The sequence below is a fragment of the Zosterops lateralis genome, assembly GCF_965231275.1.
Source record: "Zosterops lateralis genome assembly, chromosome: 13".
Taxonomy (NCBI): domain Eukaryota; kingdom Metazoa; phylum Chordata; class Aves; order Passeriformes; family Zosteropidae; genus Zosterops; species Zosterops lateralis.
Window position 1 is genome coordinate 7,466,875 of NC_139773.1, and position 22,555 is coordinate 7,489,429.

The 22,555-nt window shown below is 36.8% G+C and overlaps 1 protein-coding gene across 2 annotated transcripts in view; it reads left to right on the plus strand.

Annotated features, from left to right (window-relative positions):
* Window positions 1-22,555, plus strand: part of NEDD4 (NEDD4 E3 ubiquitin protein ligase) — a gene marked incomplete at its 5' end in the record, with an annotated part of 49,308 nt that overhangs the window by 18,767 nt on the left and 7,986 nt on the right. For both annotated transcript variants that reach the window (XM_083871141.1, XM_083871140.1), the window contains 16 exons: window positions 11,070-11,120; window positions 11,930-11,991; window positions 12,335-12,437; window positions 13,113-13,282; window positions 13,843-13,960; window positions 14,096-14,263; window positions 16,016-16,081; window positions 16,669-16,788; window positions 17,150-17,356; window positions 18,450-18,527; window positions 18,776-18,830; window positions 18,920-18,978; window positions 19,809-19,874; window positions 21,143-21,372; window positions 21,922-22,043; window positions 22,142-22,212. In XM_083871141.1, coding sequence (XP_083727267.1) covers window positions 11,070-11,120; window positions 11,930-11,991; window positions 12,335-12,437; window positions 13,113-13,282; window positions 13,843-13,960; window positions 14,096-14,263; window positions 16,016-16,081; window positions 16,669-16,788; window positions 17,150-17,356; window positions 18,450-18,527; window positions 18,776-18,830; window positions 18,920-18,978; window positions 19,809-19,874; window positions 21,143-21,372; window positions 21,922-22,043; window positions 22,142-22,212 — 1,746 coding nt within the window. The remainder of the gene's footprint in view (window positions 1-11,069; window positions 11,121-11,929; window positions 11,992-12,334; window positions 12,438-13,112; window positions 13,283-13,842; window positions 13,961-14,095; window positions 14,264-16,015; window positions 16,082-16,668; window positions 16,789-17,149; window positions 17,357-18,449; window positions 18,528-18,775; window positions 18,831-18,919; window positions 18,979-19,808; window positions 19,875-21,142; window positions 21,373-21,921; window positions 22,044-22,141; window positions 22,213-22,555) is intronic.

Here is a 22,555-nt window from a genome sequence, read left to right on the forward strand (position 1 = left end):
GCAGTTACTAAAGCACAGGCCACATTAAAGGTAGATTTTAAGCCTTGTTTAAATAATATTGTGAGGACTTACATTAGCTGAGTATTTTTAGTTATGAATGCTGATAAAAGTGCAACAATTGATGCTTACTAAAATTGTTTTAAGAACTCATTGATTTGACACTACTACCATATAACTAACATGCTTGTTTAGGTAAAGGGCTTTTTGCCAAAGACCTTATAATTATGACAGTCCCTTTCTAAACTAGTAAGACAGTTACCTCGGAGGCATTAGCCTGGAATTTTCAGTCTTTGATTGCCCTTAGAGCAGTGCCTGATGATTGTACACTTTCTGACTTCTTTAGTGCTTTTTGGTTAGAGTTTAAAGGAAAATGCTTCTTTCTTCTTGGGAAACTATGATTTATACTTAAGCTTCCTGATAAAACTCACAGTGGAGCACAGATAATCACTACATATATATGTGTGTATATATATACACACACATACATCTTGTTTGGTGATTCTTGTCCCAGAATCACACTGTACAGTGAGGGGTAAAATCCACAATAAGCACAAACAGATTAGACCCAGACAAATTAAAATGTGTCAGTTATTTTGAAAGTATATTGTGAAAAAATGTTGAGTTATGCACTTCAAGTCCATTTCTCATCAACTTGCGCTGCTGGTCTTTGTGTTTAATGGGAGCTGATATGAAAGATATTCTGTATTTTAATCCAAGTTCAGGATTAGACTGTTAGCTAACATTTCCATAAAACCTCCTAAGACACTGGACTGGCAATAATTTGTTTCAGTTCCCAGGAGCAATGTTTACAATGGATTGACACAAACACCAGGTACAGGAACCTTTCAGTCCTCAAATGTCTCTTTTCAGTTTTTATGTAAAAACCAGTAAATAGGTAAATATTCTATAAAACATGTCAAAAATTGTAAAAGCTTCCACCTCCAAACCAAGCAAAAATCATAGTTGACTTCACAGCAGTTCAGCAGTGCACTGGAATAAAATAGATAAATACCATTGTATTTGTTATTAGTCTTTGTGACCAATATAACAGATTCTATGGCAATCATTTAATTACATAGTCTAGTTAATTATTGTGGTGTATTGTGACTCATTTAAAAATAAACAACTCCCAAAATATTTCTCTTGACTCCAGTTAGTCTGGCCTAGTATATTGATATGCTGAGTCTGGGTTCAAATTTAACAAGTTGATACTGGAGTAGCATTTAGTAATGTCAGCTATCTGTACAGGGCAGCCATGAAATCAAATCAGTGCTGTGGTCAGAGACTCCAGAGGCTGAAGCAGCAAAAGGTCTATGCATTCTTTTCTTCTGTGCCTTGCTACCAGCCTTCAGCCACCTCGGATCACATTTCCTGCTTTCCATAATCAACAGCTTGTTAAAGCCTGGCTTAAAAAAAAAAAATCAACACCATTTCTATGACAACTGGCCTTGGATTATTTTTAATTAAGTTAAAATGGGGAATGGTGGTGGCAAGTGTGCCACTGCTGGTCTTTACTGGAAACTTATTGAATAGGTTCTGTAGTAGATCTTGGAATTTCATTTATGTGAAGCAGGAGGAAGAGATAAGTCCATGGTTACAGCATTGAACGTTGTCCTTGACTATGTATTTCTGCTTTAATGTTTTGGGGTTTTTTAGTGCATCAGTCTTTGCTTAGGGTAGAAATAATCTGCAACTAAAGCATTTTGATATCACAGGTGTGGATTGGGAGGGTAGGAATGAGTAAGGGAACAGGTTACTTGTCGTCATATATACATAAACCCCAAGAGGTACAGAGAAAGGCAGAAGCAGGGAATACAATTCCAGTTCTTGTAGAATATAAACAAACTTCTAAAAAAATAAAAGTTCTGTAAATCTCTTCCACAAGTATAATATCATGTTGACATCCCTGTTGACATTAGCTGTTCCTTCCCCATCAGTATCACTCTCTATTGGATAATTTGAATATTGCAGGTGTACTTGCAAATCTGATTCAGTAGCTGTATACCTTTAAAATAATTTCTTATACAATTGAGGGAATCAATTGTGTTATAGGCCTTTTGTTTACAAGTAATTTTGCTCAAGTTTTCTCCTTTCTTCTCTAGTTATTGAAATGAAATGTTTTGAAGCAAAACAACCCCCCAAACTTCAGAGATGATGTAAAATAACTGATTTTCTACTGTCAGATTCATGTAAAGGAAACCTTTTAGTTGGAACTCTCAAGCTTTTTTCACGAAACTCTTCATAAAAAATGCTATTTGAATCTTGCTATACTAAATTTAAATTTAGTGAAACAGAAATTTGAGGGGGCTGTGTATGAGGATTTTTCTCTTGAGTAACTTCCCAGCTGATCTGAATGTGCTGAGGGGACAAGAACCTGTGTCTGGAAGATTGTGATTCCCTTGATAAATGCTGCACCACAAGTTAGTGCTGCATAGTCTGAGTTTGTCTCCTCTCTTGCATTCTCCTTAGGCTTAGAGCTTCTGTCACAGCATAATTCCCTCTCAGAAAATAGTGATCCAGCCAGGGAGAAGCACCAAGAGAAGGGAAGGACAGCTGTGGCTTAGTTCCGGCTTTGCTCATGGGGCAAAGGGCTGCATGTGTATCAGTGTCCCAAATCTGTGCAAGGAAGTGAGGTGGAAAAGGAGCAGCAAAAGCGGAAGATTATGGAGCCAATACAAGGCAAAGCACAAATTGGCATCTCTTTATGCTACTGTGCTATGGTAACCTCATAATCTAACAACTTTCGTATTGTTCAGTATTGCATATCTTGAAGGATCACATTACAGGACCATGTGGTGCATTGCTGTGTCATGGTGTCATGGTCTGTCAGTTCAGTCAGGAAGAGTTGGGCTTGAAGGGAAGGTGGTGTCTTTCTGAGGACTCATGGGTATGACTACATTAGACTTAAATCACATAGGAGAGTATGTGTTGTGTCTCAGACAAATTTTAGAAGCTGAAGTGTATATCAATACATTGAAGGAAAGACAGTGGAAACTGTGTTAATCACAATAATAAACAATTTATAATTAGTTGTAGGTAATTTCCTGCTTCTATGCTTAAAGTGACAATGATCTGTATTGCTTTAATAGTTGGTACTAATTTATTCTGTTTTTCATCTTGCTTAAATGCAGAGTTTAGCTACACGTTCTTCTCTACCTTTCTTCATGCTTTAGCTTTTGATTAGCAATCCTTCTTCAGGGGAAGAAAAAGATGGCACACAAAGGATGGGATAGATCTTACAGCTTGGCTATGAATAGTTGCTACATGGATGCATTAGCAAAGGAAACAATCAAATATTATTTGGTAATAACTCGGTCCCCAAAGTTTTTCAGGTTTCACAGGTTGTATTTGGCAGCTATGAACTATATGTAACTTTCAGAATATCATTGTACTGTAAGGAGGCAGATATTTGAATATTCCAGTGTATTAAAGCTCTGGCACTTTGTAGTCCTCGGCAAACATTACATGTACATATTAAGGAGAAGTTTTATTTGATTGTGCTCTGTGGAGATTATGATTAGCCTAATTCTGTTTATAGTCTGCAGCTGAACTGAATTTTTGGGCAGGTTTCTCATGCCAGAAAAAAAAATGGGGAAACTAAAACTGCAAAAGCATGCAGAGCAGGCCTCCTGAAACAGCTTATGTAAATATGTAATTATCCAGTTTTCAGGGTGATTCATGCCCTTTTAATCTGCCATGAGAGAGTGGGGAGCGTTGATGCTGTGGCTTCTTTAATGTTGCCACAAGCTATAGTTATTCCGTTTTTTAAAACTTGGTATACCTACAAGAATGTGTTAAAGTAAAATTTGTTCACAGGGCAAACTAGAGACATTCTTCCTTTACTCCTCACTAGCCAAAGAGCTTGCAGGTTTTCAGATATGAGATCATGATCATTGCTTTATTTTTTTTTTTTTTCCAAATAGGCAATTTGGAAATCAGTGTTGAAAAATGCCAAGTATTGCACACATGAAAAGCAGCTAATGATGCACACCCTTGGTGATAGCCTCCTATACTAGTCAGGAAATGGTTTGTGCCATGGGGAAAGACTTGCTGAAGATGTCAGCTCAGATCTTGTTGACAGGCAAATAAAACCTTAGGATTTATTAGGGAAGAAATAAAGTAACAAAATTAAAACCACCATTATGGGATTGTGCAAATCCACACCAAATAAGTGCATGGCATGTGTTTCTGGTTGTCCTTTTTCGTGAAGATTACAGAACTGAAAAAAGAAGGGTTGCAAGATTGGTGTGAGTTTTATGTGAGGAGAAACACTAAGTAGGCCAGGGGGCTTTCAGCTTTGGAAAAAAAAGATGGTGTAGAGGGAGTTTATAAAATGAGGGGAGGTGACTTTTTCCATTCCACTTATAAAGAAACATGTTGTTTTGTGTGCTGCTGAGGAAATTGTCTCAAGATCTGTATATCAAAAGTAGAAATGGATTTTAAGAAGTTAGGTGAGTTCACAAAAGATCCATCGAAGGGTATTATATTTTCAATATTTATTTTAATGTCAGGATCAAGAGGTCCATGATTACTTATTCATTAGAAACTGGGGGTTGTATCAAAGGAAGTACTGTTCTTAATTGCCACTATTATTATTCCTTAAGCATCTGCTCTTGACTATTACACGGAAAGGATACAAGGGTAGGCAGAGTGTTAATCTGACCCCCAGGCTCTCTGGTGCCTGCTCAGCCCTTGCAGCCACAGAGGATCAAGTGGTAGGAATGCTTTCCCCTCACCCTTGGCAGCGGGTGCTCTTCTGTGTTCTAACACGTGTTTTCTCATCTTCCAGAAGTGGATGAATTTCACAGATTAAGCAAGTAAGCAAAACTGAGTGGCCTTTTCAGTCATTTGCTTATGACTGACTTTCACCCTTGTCTGAAGGGGACTGCCCTGCATTTCTGTTAAGTGTCTCTGTTTCAAGTGTACTTTTTTCCTTATTCCCTGTGACAAACAGAACATGCTGATTTGGGAATGCAGCCAGCAAAATGTTTGTAGCTCATTGCAGCGTTAGTTTATGGATCTGTAATCATCTCTGTTTCAAGAGAGTGCATTATTCTTTTTTTCTGTCATGATAGTTTACAATAAATCCAAAAGTCTACAGATAGATGCAGTTATTGTTTGAGACCTTGGGCTGCTTTCAGCTGTATCAACTGTAACATAAGCAAACAGAATTTAAGAAGGACATCAGCAAGTTCCTGGCTGAAATTACATACAAACTTAAATTGGAGTCGTTGAAGTTAGGGCGTATTAAAATGCAAATTAGACGCTCCAGCTACTCAGGAAGAGGAATGTGGTAAGAAACACAGAACTGGATTCTTTCAGACCTAGATGATTTCTCTGGCAATCAGTGATTTTCCCAGCATAAGGGAGACGGCCTGTTTGGTAATGTGAAAGTACAAGGGCTTTTTGAAGGAAAAGGAATTCCAGAATTTATTATGAAAATTACTTATTTTTCAACACAATTTCTACATTAGCCAGTTATTCTACTAATCATTGTTTCTATTAAATTTGTTTTGGGACATAAGTTTGGCTTATTAACGAGGAGTGTAGAGGGGTTAACATCTGGCAAATTATAGGCTAATAAAACCGTGTCTGAGGTGGGAAGTGTAATATGACTTTGGTAGTGTCATTGAGCTTGTCTGAAATAAATTGTAATTCTATTCTGTTGAAAAAGTAATTGTGGTTGAATTATTTTTGTCGTGGTCACCTTTTGTCATGAGAGGTTGAGGCATCCAAGGTCAGTTTATGCAGACTGGTTTTGTATAGGTGGGATTTATATCTTGAGCACAGCAAGACAACCCCAACCACTGAGTTCTGCTTTAGCCAGGTCCTGCTCTACCTTTACACCTGGCAGCAGGAGGTTTAGGCTTGGGGCTGGGGAGAGGTCGATAGGTGGGGCTTGAGGCTCCTGTTGAGCAGTGGCTGAGGGCTAAAGCTGAGTGTGGAAGAGCAGGAGAAGCTGTGGTGTGACTGGCAGTGCCCACTAGGTGTGTGCTGGTGCAAAGGCATGGGGCAGTCCTGAGTTAGTGTTGATGCTGCATCAACAGTAGGCTTAAGAACTCTTTTGAAAGCTGGTAGGACTGACTTTGGAGCAGGGTGAGGCCATGCAGCCTGCATCCAGCCCTGCTCTAGGCTCATTATCTAAGAAGTGGCCAGGTACCTGTACAGCCTTGGCCAACTGATTTAATTTAGGGCTGAAAAGCAACTTCCAGGTTCAACCTGACTTTATGCCTCTGTGAGATCCTGAACTGGATCAAGTGAACTTCATGGGAGTGAGACTATGATGCAGATATGCTCCAATTGTCTCCTTTTTGGAGAAAAGCATTTTATCTTATTTTTAGTTCTATTTCTTCCCTATTGCTCTGAAAAGTAAAAAGTTGATTGACTGTATCAAGTCCTTCAGCTGAATGTGTTAATTAGCCATTGTGGTAAACATCTGCAATATCTGCTTTATCTGTTGTTACTTCTGGGAGCAAATTACACGTGCAGTTTTAACATTTGATAAGAGTATTGCATTTCTGTGGTTTAAGCTTTATAGTGTTAAATGGTGAAGGTAAAAATGCACCTGGAATTTTTATTGTGAGAGTTTGTTTTTTGAACTTTCTTTGAAGTCTTAAGATTTGGCAAAAAAGCTTTCACAAACAGATGCAAGAGTTTTATGTTTTTACACTGTTATGAAGATAACTGACATGATGTCAGGAATGACTTGTTGAAATAGTACCTAATTAAATACTTGGTACTGTTTTCTAAATTTTTTTGTGGTGAATATTGGCAGATTTAACACAGGAGGACAAATCTGGATTGTCTTTTGACTTTCCATAAAATGTAATATATCTGCTTTTTATATGATAGCTTGTTTGTCACATGTATACATCAAACCAAAGGAACTTGAAGTCCTAATGAATAAAATCAATGCATCAATAACTTTTGACATGTTCTCTCTTTACGTTGTTCTGAAGTATGCTTTGGTTATATTAGATAACATGCCTTCCTGTGAACTGGGTAAAAAAAGAAAAGGCTATCTTAAATTGCATTATTAATGAACCATTAAGGACAAGTTCTCAAAGCAGCACACATTGGATAGACTGATATATGAATGTTGTCATAAAAGTACTGTAAACTAAATATGAACTTTTAAGGAAGCAGTAAGATTTTGATGCCATACAAAATGTGTAAGCTATAAATGGAGAAACAGATGATGCTTTTTCTCTGGTCTTTAGATAAGCAGTTGTCTGAAAATATCTTTGGAAGTGAGAGAGAATTAGTGAAAATAACTTCAATGTCATTTCTAAATGCTGTCTGTTAAGCAGATGGTAAAACTGCTGAGGCATGTCGTGCTGACACCTTGCTGTGGAAACAGCCAGCAGGGCTGAAGGTCCTGCAGAAACACATGTTGTGTAATAACCCTTGATCTAACAGTATGTATTCTCCCTAGTTTGAAAATGCTGATAAAGGGTCTTACATCTCTGTCATAGATGCCAGCTCTAAAGAAATGCCTATGTGGCCTGTGTGTCACTAAAAAAAAATTCCACACAGCCCACAGGTCCCCCCCTTAAAAATACAGGAGACTGGGACTGTAATGAATTCCTTGCAACCAACTGTTTATTGCATTGCAAGACCAAGAGAACATTACTTGTGGAATCCATGAATTTGGTACATTCTTAATGTCATAATTGAATCTTGTTTTTTTGAAACCGTTACTTTTCCATGAGGAATAGGATATGCTGGCAGTATTTTATGGAAGAAAAAAGAAAAGCTCACTTTTTCAATTCAGAGTTTAAGAGAACCAAATAATACACTCAGCACAGCATGAAAAGAAAAATACTTGAATTTGCTAGTGTAGCTCAGGAAAGTTTTTTTCATTCTCATCAAGCTTGTAACTAATGTTGATGTTTGGGTGTTTAAGCAAGAAGAATGTTGGTTTTATAAGGCATCTATTGAGCTCTTGTTTTCTTAAGCAGCGATACTCCAGATCACTGTTTGTTTTTTCAATTTGAATTGATACTTATGTTCCCTCCAATAAAAGCTGTATGCTTTCTTGTTTTGCCATACAGCTGTGGATTTCTGTGCAAAGAGCAACCTGTGCACAGCTAGCTGCCAGTTTATTCAGGAAAGACTGGGAATATGCTGGGATTCTAATTAATGCACTAATACCAACAAGCATTTGTCACAAAAATTGGTAGGGAAAATACATGTTATTTCAACACCCTGGTCTTATACAAGAACCGTTTCAAAAGGCTGTGTGGTGAATCCAGCAATTAAGAAAGGCATTAAATTCAGTGACCCATTTTCAAACCTGATAAAAGTTATGTTCTCACTACTGCTCTTAAACAGACTCAGACTCTGTGTGACTCAGATAAGCATGCCTGTTTAAAATCTACTTCAGTTTCTGATGGGTGTTGCAGAAAAAAAAGTCCAAAACCTAAAACTTATTAAGCCTATATTCATAAAATAGATGAAAATGAGTTTTAAACAGAATTACTGTCTTTTGGTGCTTTTCTTTGAATGCTTTGGCATTGCACTGGACTTCTTCAAATGAATTGTGTACAGCAGCTGTCTGTCCTCACCTGTTTTTAATAACTTTCTATAGACTAAACCAGTGAATCAGTAAAATACAAGGCTTCTCTGTTAGTGCAGTATATCATTAATTGAGGTTTATGCCAAGCAGAAAGTTTGAGTTCTCTGGCTGTTAAGAAATTAGAAGTTGACAAGAACAACTGACCCACTTGTGTGTGTTGCCTGCTCTGATGAAACAGAGATCCAAACAGTTTCAGCTCCACTGGCATTTAGTTGCTCATGTGTGCGATGTCTGTTGCGAAGCTGCTTTGGCACCTCTTTGCAGGCAGTTAGTCAGCTTGTCATAGTGGGGCACATTGCTGGAGATCATTCCTGCTATCTGATTTATGTGTTAGTTGTTTGGAGATCAACAAAAATCTCCACTCAGGGTTTTGCATTCTAGCTGGAGGAGAAAGTACTGTTTAAGAGTTGGTTATTGAGGCTAACTCTGCTAAAAATAGCAGGAGAGACAGCAGAATAATAAAGAGAATAACAGGAGCCCATACTCAAATTATGCTGGTAACAAACACAATGTTCTGAGGGTTTCTAAAATAGAGCAAACTTTTGTCCCACATTCCAATAATTTATTTGGAAAGCATGTTCCACTTGAGGATTGCCAAGAACTTTACAAATACTAAGCCTTTTAACGTGTCTAAGGTATGTGCTGTGCCATTTTAAAAAGAACCTCATAGGCAAAAATGATAACTATTTTTATCCAGAATCCTGTGGTCTGTAATAGCACAGAAAGTTTTCCTTCAGTAGTTCAGGGAAGCCTCCTCAGGTAGGAAACCTGTTGTAGCTTTCTATCTCAAATGAGTTTGTGCACTAAAAAGGCAGATGTTTTGCATATGTTTTCATTTTTGTCCCCTTCAGATCTGAACATGACATCCATGCTGCAAATTGAATTTGAAGTGACATATCTCCAAATTTCTAGTATCTTATCACCTATGACAATCCAGTTGTGCTTTTTGCAGGTGTAGAAATTAGAGGCACATGTGAGACACTGATTCTCCAAATACATGTATGACTTAAAGGTTAATTGGATGAACTTAGGACAACAAAGCTAAGGAAAAAAGATACCAGAATTACTAAGGCAAAAAAAATTCCTTCAAGAAATACCTATACTTTAATGTCAGAGGGACCAAAAACTGGATAGAATTAGACTGGAGTTTTAATGCTGTAAAACATTTGAATTGAAAATTAAAATAAGTTTTCCAGAAGAAAATTGAAACACATGGTTTTGCCCTGAGGTGAAGGAATCAGATGTCAGCAAGCTGCAGACCCTTGTGGTGAAAAGTTTTATGGACAGACATTAAAGTTCTGGGGTGATCAGTTTGAATAAATGCAGCAACAGATTTAGGAAAGAATAGGCACCAAATCTTTTGTTAGCTGGAAAAATCAGGAAGCCTGGAATTTCAGAGGTTGCACGAGCCGCAGAGTTGAAGACTTTTACAGCTCCTTACTCAGCCTGTGCAAAAAAGTGTAGCCTTGTTGTAGTGCAGGAGGGTTTTTTTTAAAGCCATAAGCTTATACATACCTTCAAAAAATTCCCTGCTGACCTGAGTTTATTCCACAGGCACTGGTATGTCTTCATGTTAAATGACCCTTATAATACTTTTCCTGCTTTTGTGGAGGTTCACAAAGGTTTTCAAATCATGAATTAATTTGAAGCAACTTAGCACATGCTCCATAATCCAGCAAGAAGTCAAGTAAAGTACTGCTGATGGTGATTATTGGTGAATACGGAAAATACCTATGTAAATTACTGAAATTGTAATTTCTTTGGCAAGCAAAAATCCATGATGAAAAATCAAGTGTGCAGTGATACTGGGTATTGTCAGTCCCTGCCCTGATCTAACAGCTCTGCATTCATAGTCTGGTCCCAGTTGGACAGTGCAGATGTCCAAGGCAGGGTAAAATCTTTGGATGGTCATTGTTAAGACTAAATTTTGCAATGTGTGTAGACAGAAGATATTTTTTCATAGTTCTAACAGATTTTCACGCCAAGCTTGGGACCACTGGAATTGCTGGAACTTCCAAAGCACTTACCACAGATTACACTTACTTTTGCTTCTTATTATCTTTGACAGTAGCTGTATGATTTGGAAAAGAAAAAAAATGCTTCTACATGCCTGTTTCAAACAGCTGCCTAGGTTTAATGGAAACTGTTGGGTGCTCCTAGGAGGAAGGTCCTTTAGGACAATGCTAGAGTCTCAGTGCTGATGCTGAATAACTCTCCTGTTTGGTTAACATTAGTCTGTATTATTTAGTAAACAGTTTAAATCTCCACCCCCAGTTCCCTCAAATTTTGTTTGTAGAAGGGCAAAACTGTCCAAGGCTTTGAGTGTTGGATCAATCAGAAGTTGCTCTGTACAGAACAAGTTATTGCCTATAATTCAAAAGTGCCTTCAGGTTCTAAGAAAGCACTGCTGTGCTATCAGGGTGTGGGGACAGTATTTTTAAAACATTTTGCAGCTTTCAACTTTCTGTGGTGTTTGTTTTGTTTTCTGTAGACTCGAGATGATTTTCTTGGACAAGTGGATATTCCTCTTTATCAGTTACCGGTTTGTATTTTTTGTTTTTAAAACTATGAAAGGGAAAAAATATTTCTATATGCACTCTGTTAGTCATCTAAGGAAGTTAACAATACTGATAGTAAAGTGATTAAAATTTTCCTGTCCTGTGGGTTCTTTGTTTTATTTTGTAGATCTGTTTGGTATTTTTCAGTGCTGATATTTATAAAGTAATGTAGGTTACCTTGGTGTTCAATATTGGAGTACTTTTAGCTTTCCATTGTTTTACAGTCTTAAAGATAAGAAGAGAGTGTAATTATTGTCATGTCTTAAAATATTTCTTTAAAGTCTGTAAATTTATTTTTACTGTTCCTTATTCACATAAACAGATACCAAAAAGAGCGTAAGTGGGAAATAGAGCTGGTGTTGCTTTGATCAATTTTTTTTGTTTCTTGTATTCCTTTCGCAAAGCAGATAATTAATTTTAAAGAAATATCACCAAGAACATTGAAATAAGTAAGCTTTTTCATTTTTTTCTAAAGTCTCAAAACATTAGCAGATACTAACAGGTTTATCAGAAAGTGTCCTAAAAATAGGGTAGCAGCCATGGCAAACTCTTTTCAAAAGCAAGTGTTTCATTCTGTAATGTGCATATTACAAAGGTAATTGTTTTCTTGAACCAGAGTATTGGTCTTGCTGCTAACATTAAAGCTGGTATTGCTGGTTACTGTACTTGAACCTGTAATTTAAGTTTTAAAATGTTATAAGGCCTTTAAAGGAATCAACTATAAATTTCTGATAATTTTCTTTGATTTCAAGTGCTTGATAAGGATTTTTCTTGTAAAAAATTCTTATTCCAGACAGAAAATCCAAGTATGGAGAGACCATATACATTTAAGGATTTTGTTCTTCATCCAAGAAGGTTAGTAAATACCACATGGAAATTCTAATTATTATATCTAAACAATGCTCTTATGTAATTAGTTGTAAATATGTATGCATTTTCGAAGTTTTTCTGTTTCCATCAAGGAAATTCAAGGAGCCATTTCTAAGATATTCATGTTCTACTAAAAAGTCAGCATTATTTTAAATACTTATTTTATTCAGAAGTCTGAAGCCTCAATGCCATTATGGAGCTCAATTAATGTAGATTATAAAAAGTCAGTTTTGCTTTGGAACACTTAAGAATAATCCTATAGCTGTGCTTTTTCAGTGATTTTGTTTTACAAGTGCAAAATAAGATCATTTTATTTTCTCTCCTGCAGCCATAAATCAAGAGTTAAAGGCCACCTTAGATTGAAAATGACTTACTTACCTAAAAACAATGGGTCTGAAGAGGAAACCACAGAACAGGCTGAAGAATTAGAGGTGGGAAAAGATGTGTTTATTGCTGAAAAATGAATGTGAGGCATCACTAAGCTATAGATAGTGTTTTAGAAACAAACCAGTTAAAAGTCATTGCTTATATCTTGCAATTTAAATTTCTTAAAGTTTCTGTTGTAGGTACTGTTTAATATTGTTTGACCCCAGACAGACACTAACACCTCTCTTGTTTTAGAATTTCAACTCTCTCCAATCCATAGGGATATTTTGATCTTGCCTACCATATATATGTAATCTTTTAAAGTACATCCAGTGTAGATTAATGGGTTTCTTTTCCAGACTTTACTCTATTCAGCATTACCACCTTTGCTGTAGTGAAACTTTGTTACAGAAAGGTGTGTTCATTTGCCTCATACATATGCAGCATATGTACGAAATGACAATATTTAAGCTTTTAGTGTATTCTGTGAATGCTGTTTATTTTCCTGGAATTAACATCTTCTCATACTAATATATTTAAGGACCTTGAGTTAAAAATAAGATTTCTGCATGCATAACGTGCCCTGTCATTTTTCTAGAAATAAACACACAAAAACCAGAGTCAAATGTGCTGGCTTAAGATGTAATGGAACTTCACCTTAAAACAGGAAGTAGCTTGATAAATTAAGATGTGTTTTTCAACGTTTGTAGTATTAAAGGTGGTTATATTATGTCTTTCAGCCTGGGTGGATTATATTGGACCAACCAGAGGCTGCCAGCCAGCCACAACAGCAGCAGCAGGAATCTCCTCCACTGCCTTCAGGCTGGGAAGAAAGACAAGACATCCTCGGCAGGACCTACTATGTCAATCATGAATTCAGAAGAACACAGTGGAAAAGACCAACTGCACAGTATGTCTTTTAGCCTGAAAATTCAAGTCTTGTATTAGCTAGTGTAATTCACCCTAGTTACATTGAAAGCAAGGAGAAATAAAAAGTGAACAGTTTGAAAATTGATAGAGACCTTTCCCTTACTTAATTTAGAAGCCCTCATGCAGTGGTCACTGGCTGGTGATCATTTGGACTTTACTGTGCTCTGGAAGTATGTGTTCAATTAGAAACTGGCTGTAGTTGGAGAGTCAACAGCTATAGGAATGGAAAGTAAATAATTTTTCAGTTTTCAGCCTGTTTTTTTTTCTTCCCATCAGGGACTTAGTAAAATTATTTGCCTTATTTTTTAGGTTTTTTTTTTCTTTTTCCCCTGGAATGCTACCTGGTTCTTCAGCTTACACTTCACATTGACATGAATGCTTATTCATTTTAAATAGTTTACATTAATTTATATAGTCCAGACTGTTTCTTTTTCTTCTGCCAAAATTACTATGATGTATGTGTTTTCTGTTAGCCTGGCTTACTGTTGAAAGATAAACTCTGGCTGCTGTTTGCTGACTTCTCCCACCCTGCCCCACCAGGGACAGTGTGGCTGTTGCAGATCTTGGCAGTGTGCAGCTGGAGGCCCAGCACGTGTTCACTCACCGGCGACAGATATCAGAGGATACAGAAAACACAGACAACAGAGATTCCCCCGAGGTAAAGCAGTACATCTCAAAATGTTTCTGAAATGCAAGTGATTTTTTAATCTAGCCTACTCAAAAAGCTTGTCTTAACTAATTGTAACTTGGAACTACTTTAAAAAAATGTTTTCCCTCTATTTTCCTTTTAAAGAGCTGGGAAATTATAACTGAAGATGAGGCAACAATGTACAGCAGCCAGAACGTTCAAATACCTCTCTCGCAGAGTAGCTGTGATATACAGAGTCATCTTGCAGAAGAATTGAGTAACAGACTTACTACCTCTGGAAGTCCAGCTACTGGCCAGTCAACAGCCTACACTGTAAATTATTTTTCTCATTGTTCTGATAGAATTAGATCCATAAATCCTTTATTTAGGAATTATATTTTTAATTTCATCTCAAATGCACAAACTTTAAGAATAGTCTTTTTGCTGTAGAATCCCATCTAAGTAAGCATTTTCTTCCTCTCTGCTTTGCTAATATGGATTTCTGCCTGAGGTTAAAACAGATTTGTGTGAACTATTTTTCAATCTGTAAATCTACCTCTTAGCCTAGTGTCATAGAGTGCTGAAAACTACAAATGAAAACATCTGCCTGTATCCTGAAAGCCTGTTTCTATGGGAGTTGTGCTATGTAAGTTACTTTTCCCATTAGAACAAGTTCTAAGATTGACCATTTTTCATTGTGGATATTGAGAAAAGGTTTTATGATTGGGTTGTTTAAACCTGCTGCTTCCTTAGCAGCAAAAAAGGGAGCTTGCTCATACAGCTCCACAGCCCTTGTGCCAGCTGTGAAACTTGCCTGACCTCTGTATGAGTCTGTTCAGCTTGCTAACCCAGCAGAAAAGTACTCTCTTTTCCCCAGCTCTGCCTTTTTGCAGTTTGAGCAACTGAAACAGCATGCTGGGTTATGTGACAAATGCTGCAGGAGCAGAGGGAAAACAGCAGGAGTATTTAGCCAGGGTGAAACTCGACTTTTTGGTGGTAGCAAGCAATTAAATAAGCTCAGCTGTCCTCTGCAACCCGAGCTCCACAAACAGCCTTGTAACCTGATATGTGACATGAGAAATTCACTGTCCATTGAGGAAAGCCTGTAGAGGTGACCCAGGCCATCTAGTGTGTTAGATTTTGGTATTGAAATAATCATTAGTTTTTGTGATGTTAAGAATGCCCTTCCAAATGTAAATTTGGAATTGACAATGTTTATCTGAGTTTGTACAAATGTATCACTAGTGTTGCTGGAAACAGTCAACTGAGAGTAACAAGACTTTATTTGATTTCTCCTATTCAGCATGGGATGGATAGCAAAGAAACTGTTATTTCAGCTTGCTTGGGTGGCCTGAGCAAAGAAAGGGGCAGATGTTCAAATTATTTGCAAGAGACAGCTAGAATGGCAGTCTTGCCTTCCTTCACATGCATTACACCCCACCCCCTCCAACAACAACAACAAAAAAAATTAAAAAGTTAATCATGCTTCTTCTTTGAAGTAGTCCAATAGTATTTGGATAGGGGAAAATCCTTCAAATAGTTGTGGAAATTCTGGAGCAAAATGAAATACAGGTACTTAATTGCAGCAAGATCTAAACATGGCTTTAGGCAGGAAGATGGACACTTATGCAAAGTCCAGGAATTGAATTGCTCTTCTCAAATTGGTTATCTCAGACTGTCTTATCTTTTAATTATTGACCTAATCTACTCTCTGGAAAGTTGTGTTAACTCTGCTCTATCACAGACTTTACTGACAACACAAAAAGTTCTATACTGTAAGCTCAAATATACTGTAACTATTTGTAATTAATGTTTTACATGCCAAAACATCTATTGCTAGAGTTTTCTGAACTTTCACAAGCCTCTATCATTCTAAGATTATAACAGACTCTGTGAACTTGGTGTTTGTAGCTGTTAAAACAGGAGTTTGAAAAATACAATACTAAATCACATTGCAAAATAAATACACCTTGCTCAGGATGGAAACTGTAATAGCTTGAAGTGTGATAACCATTGTTGAATGTTTGTTGCCATCCTTAAAGCTGCAGTAATAGCTAACGTGTCATTCCTCTCCACTCCTTCAAGAACCATTCCAGCAGAAGAGGTAGTCTGCAAACATACAGACCTGAAGAGCAGCCTGCACATCCAGTGGTAAGTAATTTTTCAAAAAACACAGGCTTTTAGCTGTGTTAGGTGCTGACATTTCAAATGAGATTTGGCCTTCCTTGCCCAGCAGCTGTCCTGACAAAATGGCAATTATGGGTCTAGTTCAGCTGTAAAGCTTTCATGTTTCAGCTTTGTTTAGAGTTAGCTTGATGCATAGCCTGCAGGAGGAAGTAGTCTTGCCCTGATGATATGAATTTCGTTTTTCAAATGGTTTGCCTTATAATTGTTTACTTCTAATTAAAAGCTATACCACATTCCATTATGTTTTCATGGTGACACTGGAAACTGTGATCTCACAGCCAGAAGTACTAGGCTGGATCAACCTAAACCAGGTATAGAAATGAATCCTTTCACACGAGGAGTTTGAATTTTTTATTATCAAACAAATAAGAATCTGTGGCTTCATAATATTCAGGAAGGACTTAAATATTTCTTATCTATTCTATCCAATTTAAAAAAGTCTTGAACCTTCTGAAGTACAGTTTTGTTGTTTTAAGTTGACAGGAAAACCTTTTCACAGTAAGTTTCATTGTTTCCTTAATTGTTTTTCATCTGTTATCACTAATATATAGTTACTGCCTACTTCATCTGGATTACCCCCAGGCTGGGAAGAACGACAAGATGAAAAAGGAAGGTCATATTATATAGATCACAACTCTAGAACCACTACCTGGATAAAACCAGTTGTACAGGTATTGCCTGTCTTCAATTTACTGATGTTTGTATTCATTGAACCTTTTAAACATCTTGCGTAATAGAAGTGGAGAGATGGCTTTGAAATAGAACACGTGAAAGGCATAAACTGTAAAGTACCACGTTAAATGTCTGAGAGACTGCACAGAGAGTTAGGAACAATAATGTTTATGGCAAGTCACTCTCCCTTCTGGAGAGTGGTAGCTGAGGAGGTTGGAAGGCTTCTGTAAACCTTCAGCACTATCAGTGATCATTAGTCAGTGTGGTTGATATTATGAAATCTGTCAGGGACTTGCTTTATGAAAATATTGCTTTACAGGGCTTTGATTTGATAGGATGTTTTTTGGTCATTTACCATAGATTGCTGTGGAAGCAAGTCAGGTGTCAGCTGCACAAAGTATTCCTGTAGGAAGACAGCCACAAGCAACATCAAATGATTCATCACAACAGTCTTCTCAGCAGCAGCCTGAAATGGAGCAAGGAATTCTCCCTAAAGGCTGGGAAGTCCGACATGCACCCAATGGGAGACCATTCTTTATTGACCACAACACCAAAACCACAACATGGGTAATGGAAAACTGTTCTCATGAACTGAAATTCTAGTTCCTCTTGAGTCAAAACTTTGCTGCTTTTGGCAAGTTTCCGTATGTTTCCTTAGTCCCAAGATAGCTGTGTCTGTCTGTTCAGGAGCAAGGTCAGAGCTTGGTTATAATAAAGCCAAGGTGGGGTATTCAATCCCTGTACAGGTCATGGAGATGGACTCCATGACCCTTGTGAGTCCCTTCCAACCCAAAATATTCTGTGTGAGTCTGAGTGCTATGTAATAATACCTGTTATAAGTAGAAGGTTATCAGTTTTACTAATTGTATTGGTACTTGAAAGCTTAGTTTGGAAGGAGGAAAACAGGAATCTGCTTTGCAGATGTAAAGCCCATCCTAAATGACATTGCAGAACTGTGGTAGCTTATAGGAGCTGTTCACAGAAATTAGTTCTGTAAACATACCTTCATCAGGAAATCCATTACCTTGAATTTATCACAGGCCACAACATAAATTTCTGTGAATGCTTAGAAAAGCAGACCAAGTGCAAGCATCATATGGATGAGGGAGCTGTACAGCTGCAGTTCCACAGAGGGGCACTGCACACCACTTGGTGTGCTGTTAGATGGGCTTAAGCATCTCAAGAGTAAGTCAGTGTTACTGTCAAGTGAAAAGGAAAGAGAAATGCATTAAATTGATTCAAAATGGGTATTCTTTTCTCCAGGTAGATGAAAAGAACTCATTTAACACAACCATCTTCATCCTTGTTCCTACAAAAAGCCCCAACATATCAACTAAACAAAAACCCCTGCCAAACCCAAAAAGGATAAGGAGTGTCAGAAATCATGTGGAAAGAGTAATTTGACTCAATTATGGAAAAACTGAGTTGAGTGAGGGTTCTATATTTATATATATATAAATAAAATAAAGTGAGAGCTTACTAGAAAATTATTATAAATTACTGTAGGACTGAGAATCGGCAAGGATTCCTCTGGCTACAGAATATGCAACCGTTACCTAATTGGTACTAAGCATGTTCTTTACAAAGCCATTAATAAAGACAAAAATTAAAAACAAAACAGCAAAAGGATTTTAACATGCTGCTTGTTTTCTTTTCAAAGGAAGATCCAAGACTGAAAGTTTCTGTTTATCCGAGGAGAAAGCCTTCCCTAGATCCAGTTGACCTGGGCCCATTACCAGTAAGTAAACCGTTCTATACTTGTTTTGCAGAAGAAACAATTTATGTATTTAAGTCAGCATTATTGAAATTTACACATGAAAAAATGCAGCCTGCTTTTTCCTACAAAAAATACTGTTTTGAATTGCAGTGCTAATAGTAGGTGGGGAGGAATGCCCACAACTGCAGATCATGTTGAATTCTATGCACATTATATGATCAGAAATTTATAATAAAAATTTAATAAAAACAAATGTTGCCTTTTTACAGCCAGGGTGGGAAGAGAGAACTCACACAGATGGAAGAATATTCTTCATAAACCACAGTATGTACAATGTAGTATTCTTTCCTACTCATAATTTTATATGTGAACATTATTTAAATTAATGAAACTAATTGAAAGATCTCTTGCAGATACAAAGAAAACACAATGGGAGGATCCTCGACTGCAGAATGTGGCAATAACTGGACCAGTAAGCTTTCCTAATGTAGATTTTCATGTTTTTCAGAAATACTGTTAATAGAACCCAAACAAACTCTTGTCACTTATCAGTTAGTCTGTCTAGTAATTGAAACTTTCAGGGTGTTTGAACAAAGCATTTTTATTTATTTTTTAAAGACTGTTTAGAAAGTTTTCTGTTCTTTAAATGCCAGAAAGAAAAAGCAGTTCCCCTAGTAGTAGGAAAGTTTCCTTATAGATTGTGGGGAGGGATTGGAAGTGAGTAAGAAAGTCTATTAATTTTTTGTCTGCACTAGCTCAATTCAAGAAGTAAATTTGAGGAAGAAGGAAAGAAAAAAAGGCTTAAAGAGGAATTAATTTTCAACTGAAAAATAATTATCCAGCTTCAATACTTAATCTGAAGTGCGAAATTACCAGAACTAATTGCAAAGATGGTTTGCATTATAATTATAGATGGGTTTTAGTGTTCAGCTGATATCTGTGTTTATTAATAGCCTGCGTGTGTAAACAACCTTCCCTGTCCATGGAAAATAGAGGTGTTTGTAGCCAGGTCTCTCATGATACAGCAGGGAAATGGACCTGTTATGGACGTCACCGAAGGCATTTTGGTCACTTTGATCTGGGCCACTCAGGGATCTCAGGCAGTTACATCAGCTAATGGGGAAGTACAGCATGAATTCTGTGCATCTGATCTGAACAGAGAAGTGCTTTTCATTCCTGGTGTTTATACATTGGAAGTCTCCCCTGGCACTCAGTTAAACATGTATTCCTGTTATCTCAGAATTTAAAGGGGTTGTCTGGTTTTCACAAGACATGAGACTTCTTTCTTTTTTTCCCTCAAAGGCTGTGCCTTACTCCAGGGACTATAAGCGGAAATATGAATTCTTCAGAAAGAAATTGAAGAAACAGGTTAGTAATCAGTAGGAATCCGGCAGAAGGGTATGAAACTTAGGCCTCTTAAACAAGGGAAATCTTAGGTTACAGGGAAGGTAAATTTACTGTTGGAACACAAATACATTTGTGAAGAACTGACTTGGTAACAATTGCATTTACTCTAACAGCAGGGTTTGTGACTTAATGCACTGATGAGACTGCAAGCAATCTAATTAAAAAAGTAGAAATTCTCAAAGGTTAAAATGTCATGAACCTGAAAGTAAGAATGGCAACAGAAAAGTTTGGAAATCACTGATCAAGCATAGAATAGTTTTTGAAAGTCAGAATGTGGAAAGTTCTCAGAAGTTCTCAGAATATATTTTAGTCTGTCTATGTAGAAATCTGCTGTCATCATGATCAGGCTGGTTGACTACAATAAATTGTTGCAGCCTTAAAATCTGAAGTTTATGAATCTTGTTTCCAAACTCAAGTTTGAAGTGGTAGTGCCAAGTATATTTATAACATGTAGCATAAAAGACTCTAAATAGCATCTGGACAGCCAGATAACAATGAGTCTGCAGAAGTTCAATCAAATTTTACACCCTTGGGAGATATTTTACATATATAATAACAGCCTTTGAGTTTAGATCCATGCTTTACCTTCTACCTGCTGAGTCTGCCTATGCATTTTGAGCTGACAAGTAAATTGCACACAATTACACATGCATTTCTTTTTTTGTGTTCCTAGTCAGACAAGATTGACATTCATTCAAATGTCAGTATCTTAATCTGAGAAGTGATAGACAACTCAGCCATGCAATGCAATCGTGGTAGTTTAAGAATTAAATACAACTGTAGATTTTGTCTTAAGTTAAGAGAACAGGACACTTAGGCTTATAGAATATTAAACTAGAAGGTGAAATAAGTCAGGTAAAATGGTTCCAGATAATTTTATGTGTCAACTGTGAGCTGTTTTTAATCAAGTGTGTAATATGATAAATGTTCAGTGTCAGAAGAGACTCTGCTGCATGCAGAACAACTGCTCATATGCTGTTACTGTTAAGAACTTAGTTTAACTGTATTTTCTTAGCATGAAATAGAAGTTAATATCTGAAATTCTCTTTGCTAGTATAATTGTAGGTAAATAGAGCCTCTTTTCAATCATATTGTGTTATGTTTCCAGGTTATGTAAGGAAAGGGTTTCTGTGCCCTCTTTGTCTATTTTCAGAGTTTGCATATTCTGCAAAACTATAAGATGCTGGGCTTTGTTTCATTATTCTTTGTTTTCATATTCTCTTTTTTAGAGTGATATTCCAAATAGGTTTGAAATGAAAATTCATCGCACAACAATCCTTGAAGATTCTTACAGAAGAATTATAGCCGTAAAGAGAGCAGATTTCCTTAAAGCAAGACTTTGGATTGAATTTGATGGTGAAAAAGGTTTAGACTATGGAGGAGTGGCCAGGGAATGGTTCTTCCTTCTCTCTAAAGAAATGTTTAATCCTTATTATGGATTGTTCGAATATTCAGCTACGTAAGTAATACTGTTCTAGAAGATGTGAAAACTTAGGAAAAGAAATTGTATTCCTCATACCTCCTTTAAAAATGGGGTTCCTGCGGCCCTTGCAAATGCATGGGAGGGTTTAGTTGATAATAACTGTGATAATCTGTGCACAATTGCTTGACAGAGGAGTAATGTGGAGACAGTACTTGTGGGGTTTTTTACAGCAGTCTAACACAAGCCGTGGCATTTTTGCATGGACAAACGTGTGCTTGCAACCATCTCCTGCACACAGAAGAGGCACTATGTAATCAGTAATGCAGAGAATGTTATTCTACTTTAAAATGAATGGGAGTTAACCCCTTCTCTTTGGTATATCTCTAAGTTACTAAGGTAGTTCATGGTGGTTGTTTCTGATATACTAATAGTCTTCTATTGCATATTGTTTAATATTAGATATCATCATGAAAAGCAATAACTGATTTAATGAGTGATGTCTTTCAGATCTTCAAATGTGAGACTGTTCCAATAGTACAACATTTTGTTTTTCTTTCTCTTCCCTCTTCCCTCCTTCAACTTCAGAGATAACTATACTCTGCAGATCAATCCGAACTCTGGGCTTTGCAATGAAGATCATCTCTCTTATTTCAAGTTTATAGGTCGTGTGGCTGGAATGGCTGTTTACCACGGAAAACTTCTGGATGGTTAGTATTTATCTTATGTAATGTGATATTCAGATTAATATTGCATGTGTTTGGAGTCCTAAGTTACATCTGTTAAATTTATTTCTTCTTCTTTAAAGCCTTTTTTATTCGTCCTTTTTACAAGATGATGCTTCAAAAACCAATAACACTACATGATATGGAGTCTGTGGTATGTAATTTACTTTATCATGTGGATAATTTTCATGTTAGTTTATAATTTTTATGTGTACATGTATATCTTTAGTGACATTTTGAAGGTTGAAAGTGCATGATTCAAAGGTATCTTTAGGCTATGTCTTTTATAAGTCTGTAAGCTGTATAGGAATTAAAACTTCTGATGAAAACCAAAGACCTAGACTCAGGTTCAAGTCAGTTAAGCTGTATTGGAAACTTGAACCTAAACTTTCTATGATGTTTTCTTAAAATGTTTTAGACACTGAGATTTTATAAAATTGAATATAAGTACTCTTAGGCTTCCTGTCTTAGTTTTTTCCTTTGATTATAAAAATCAG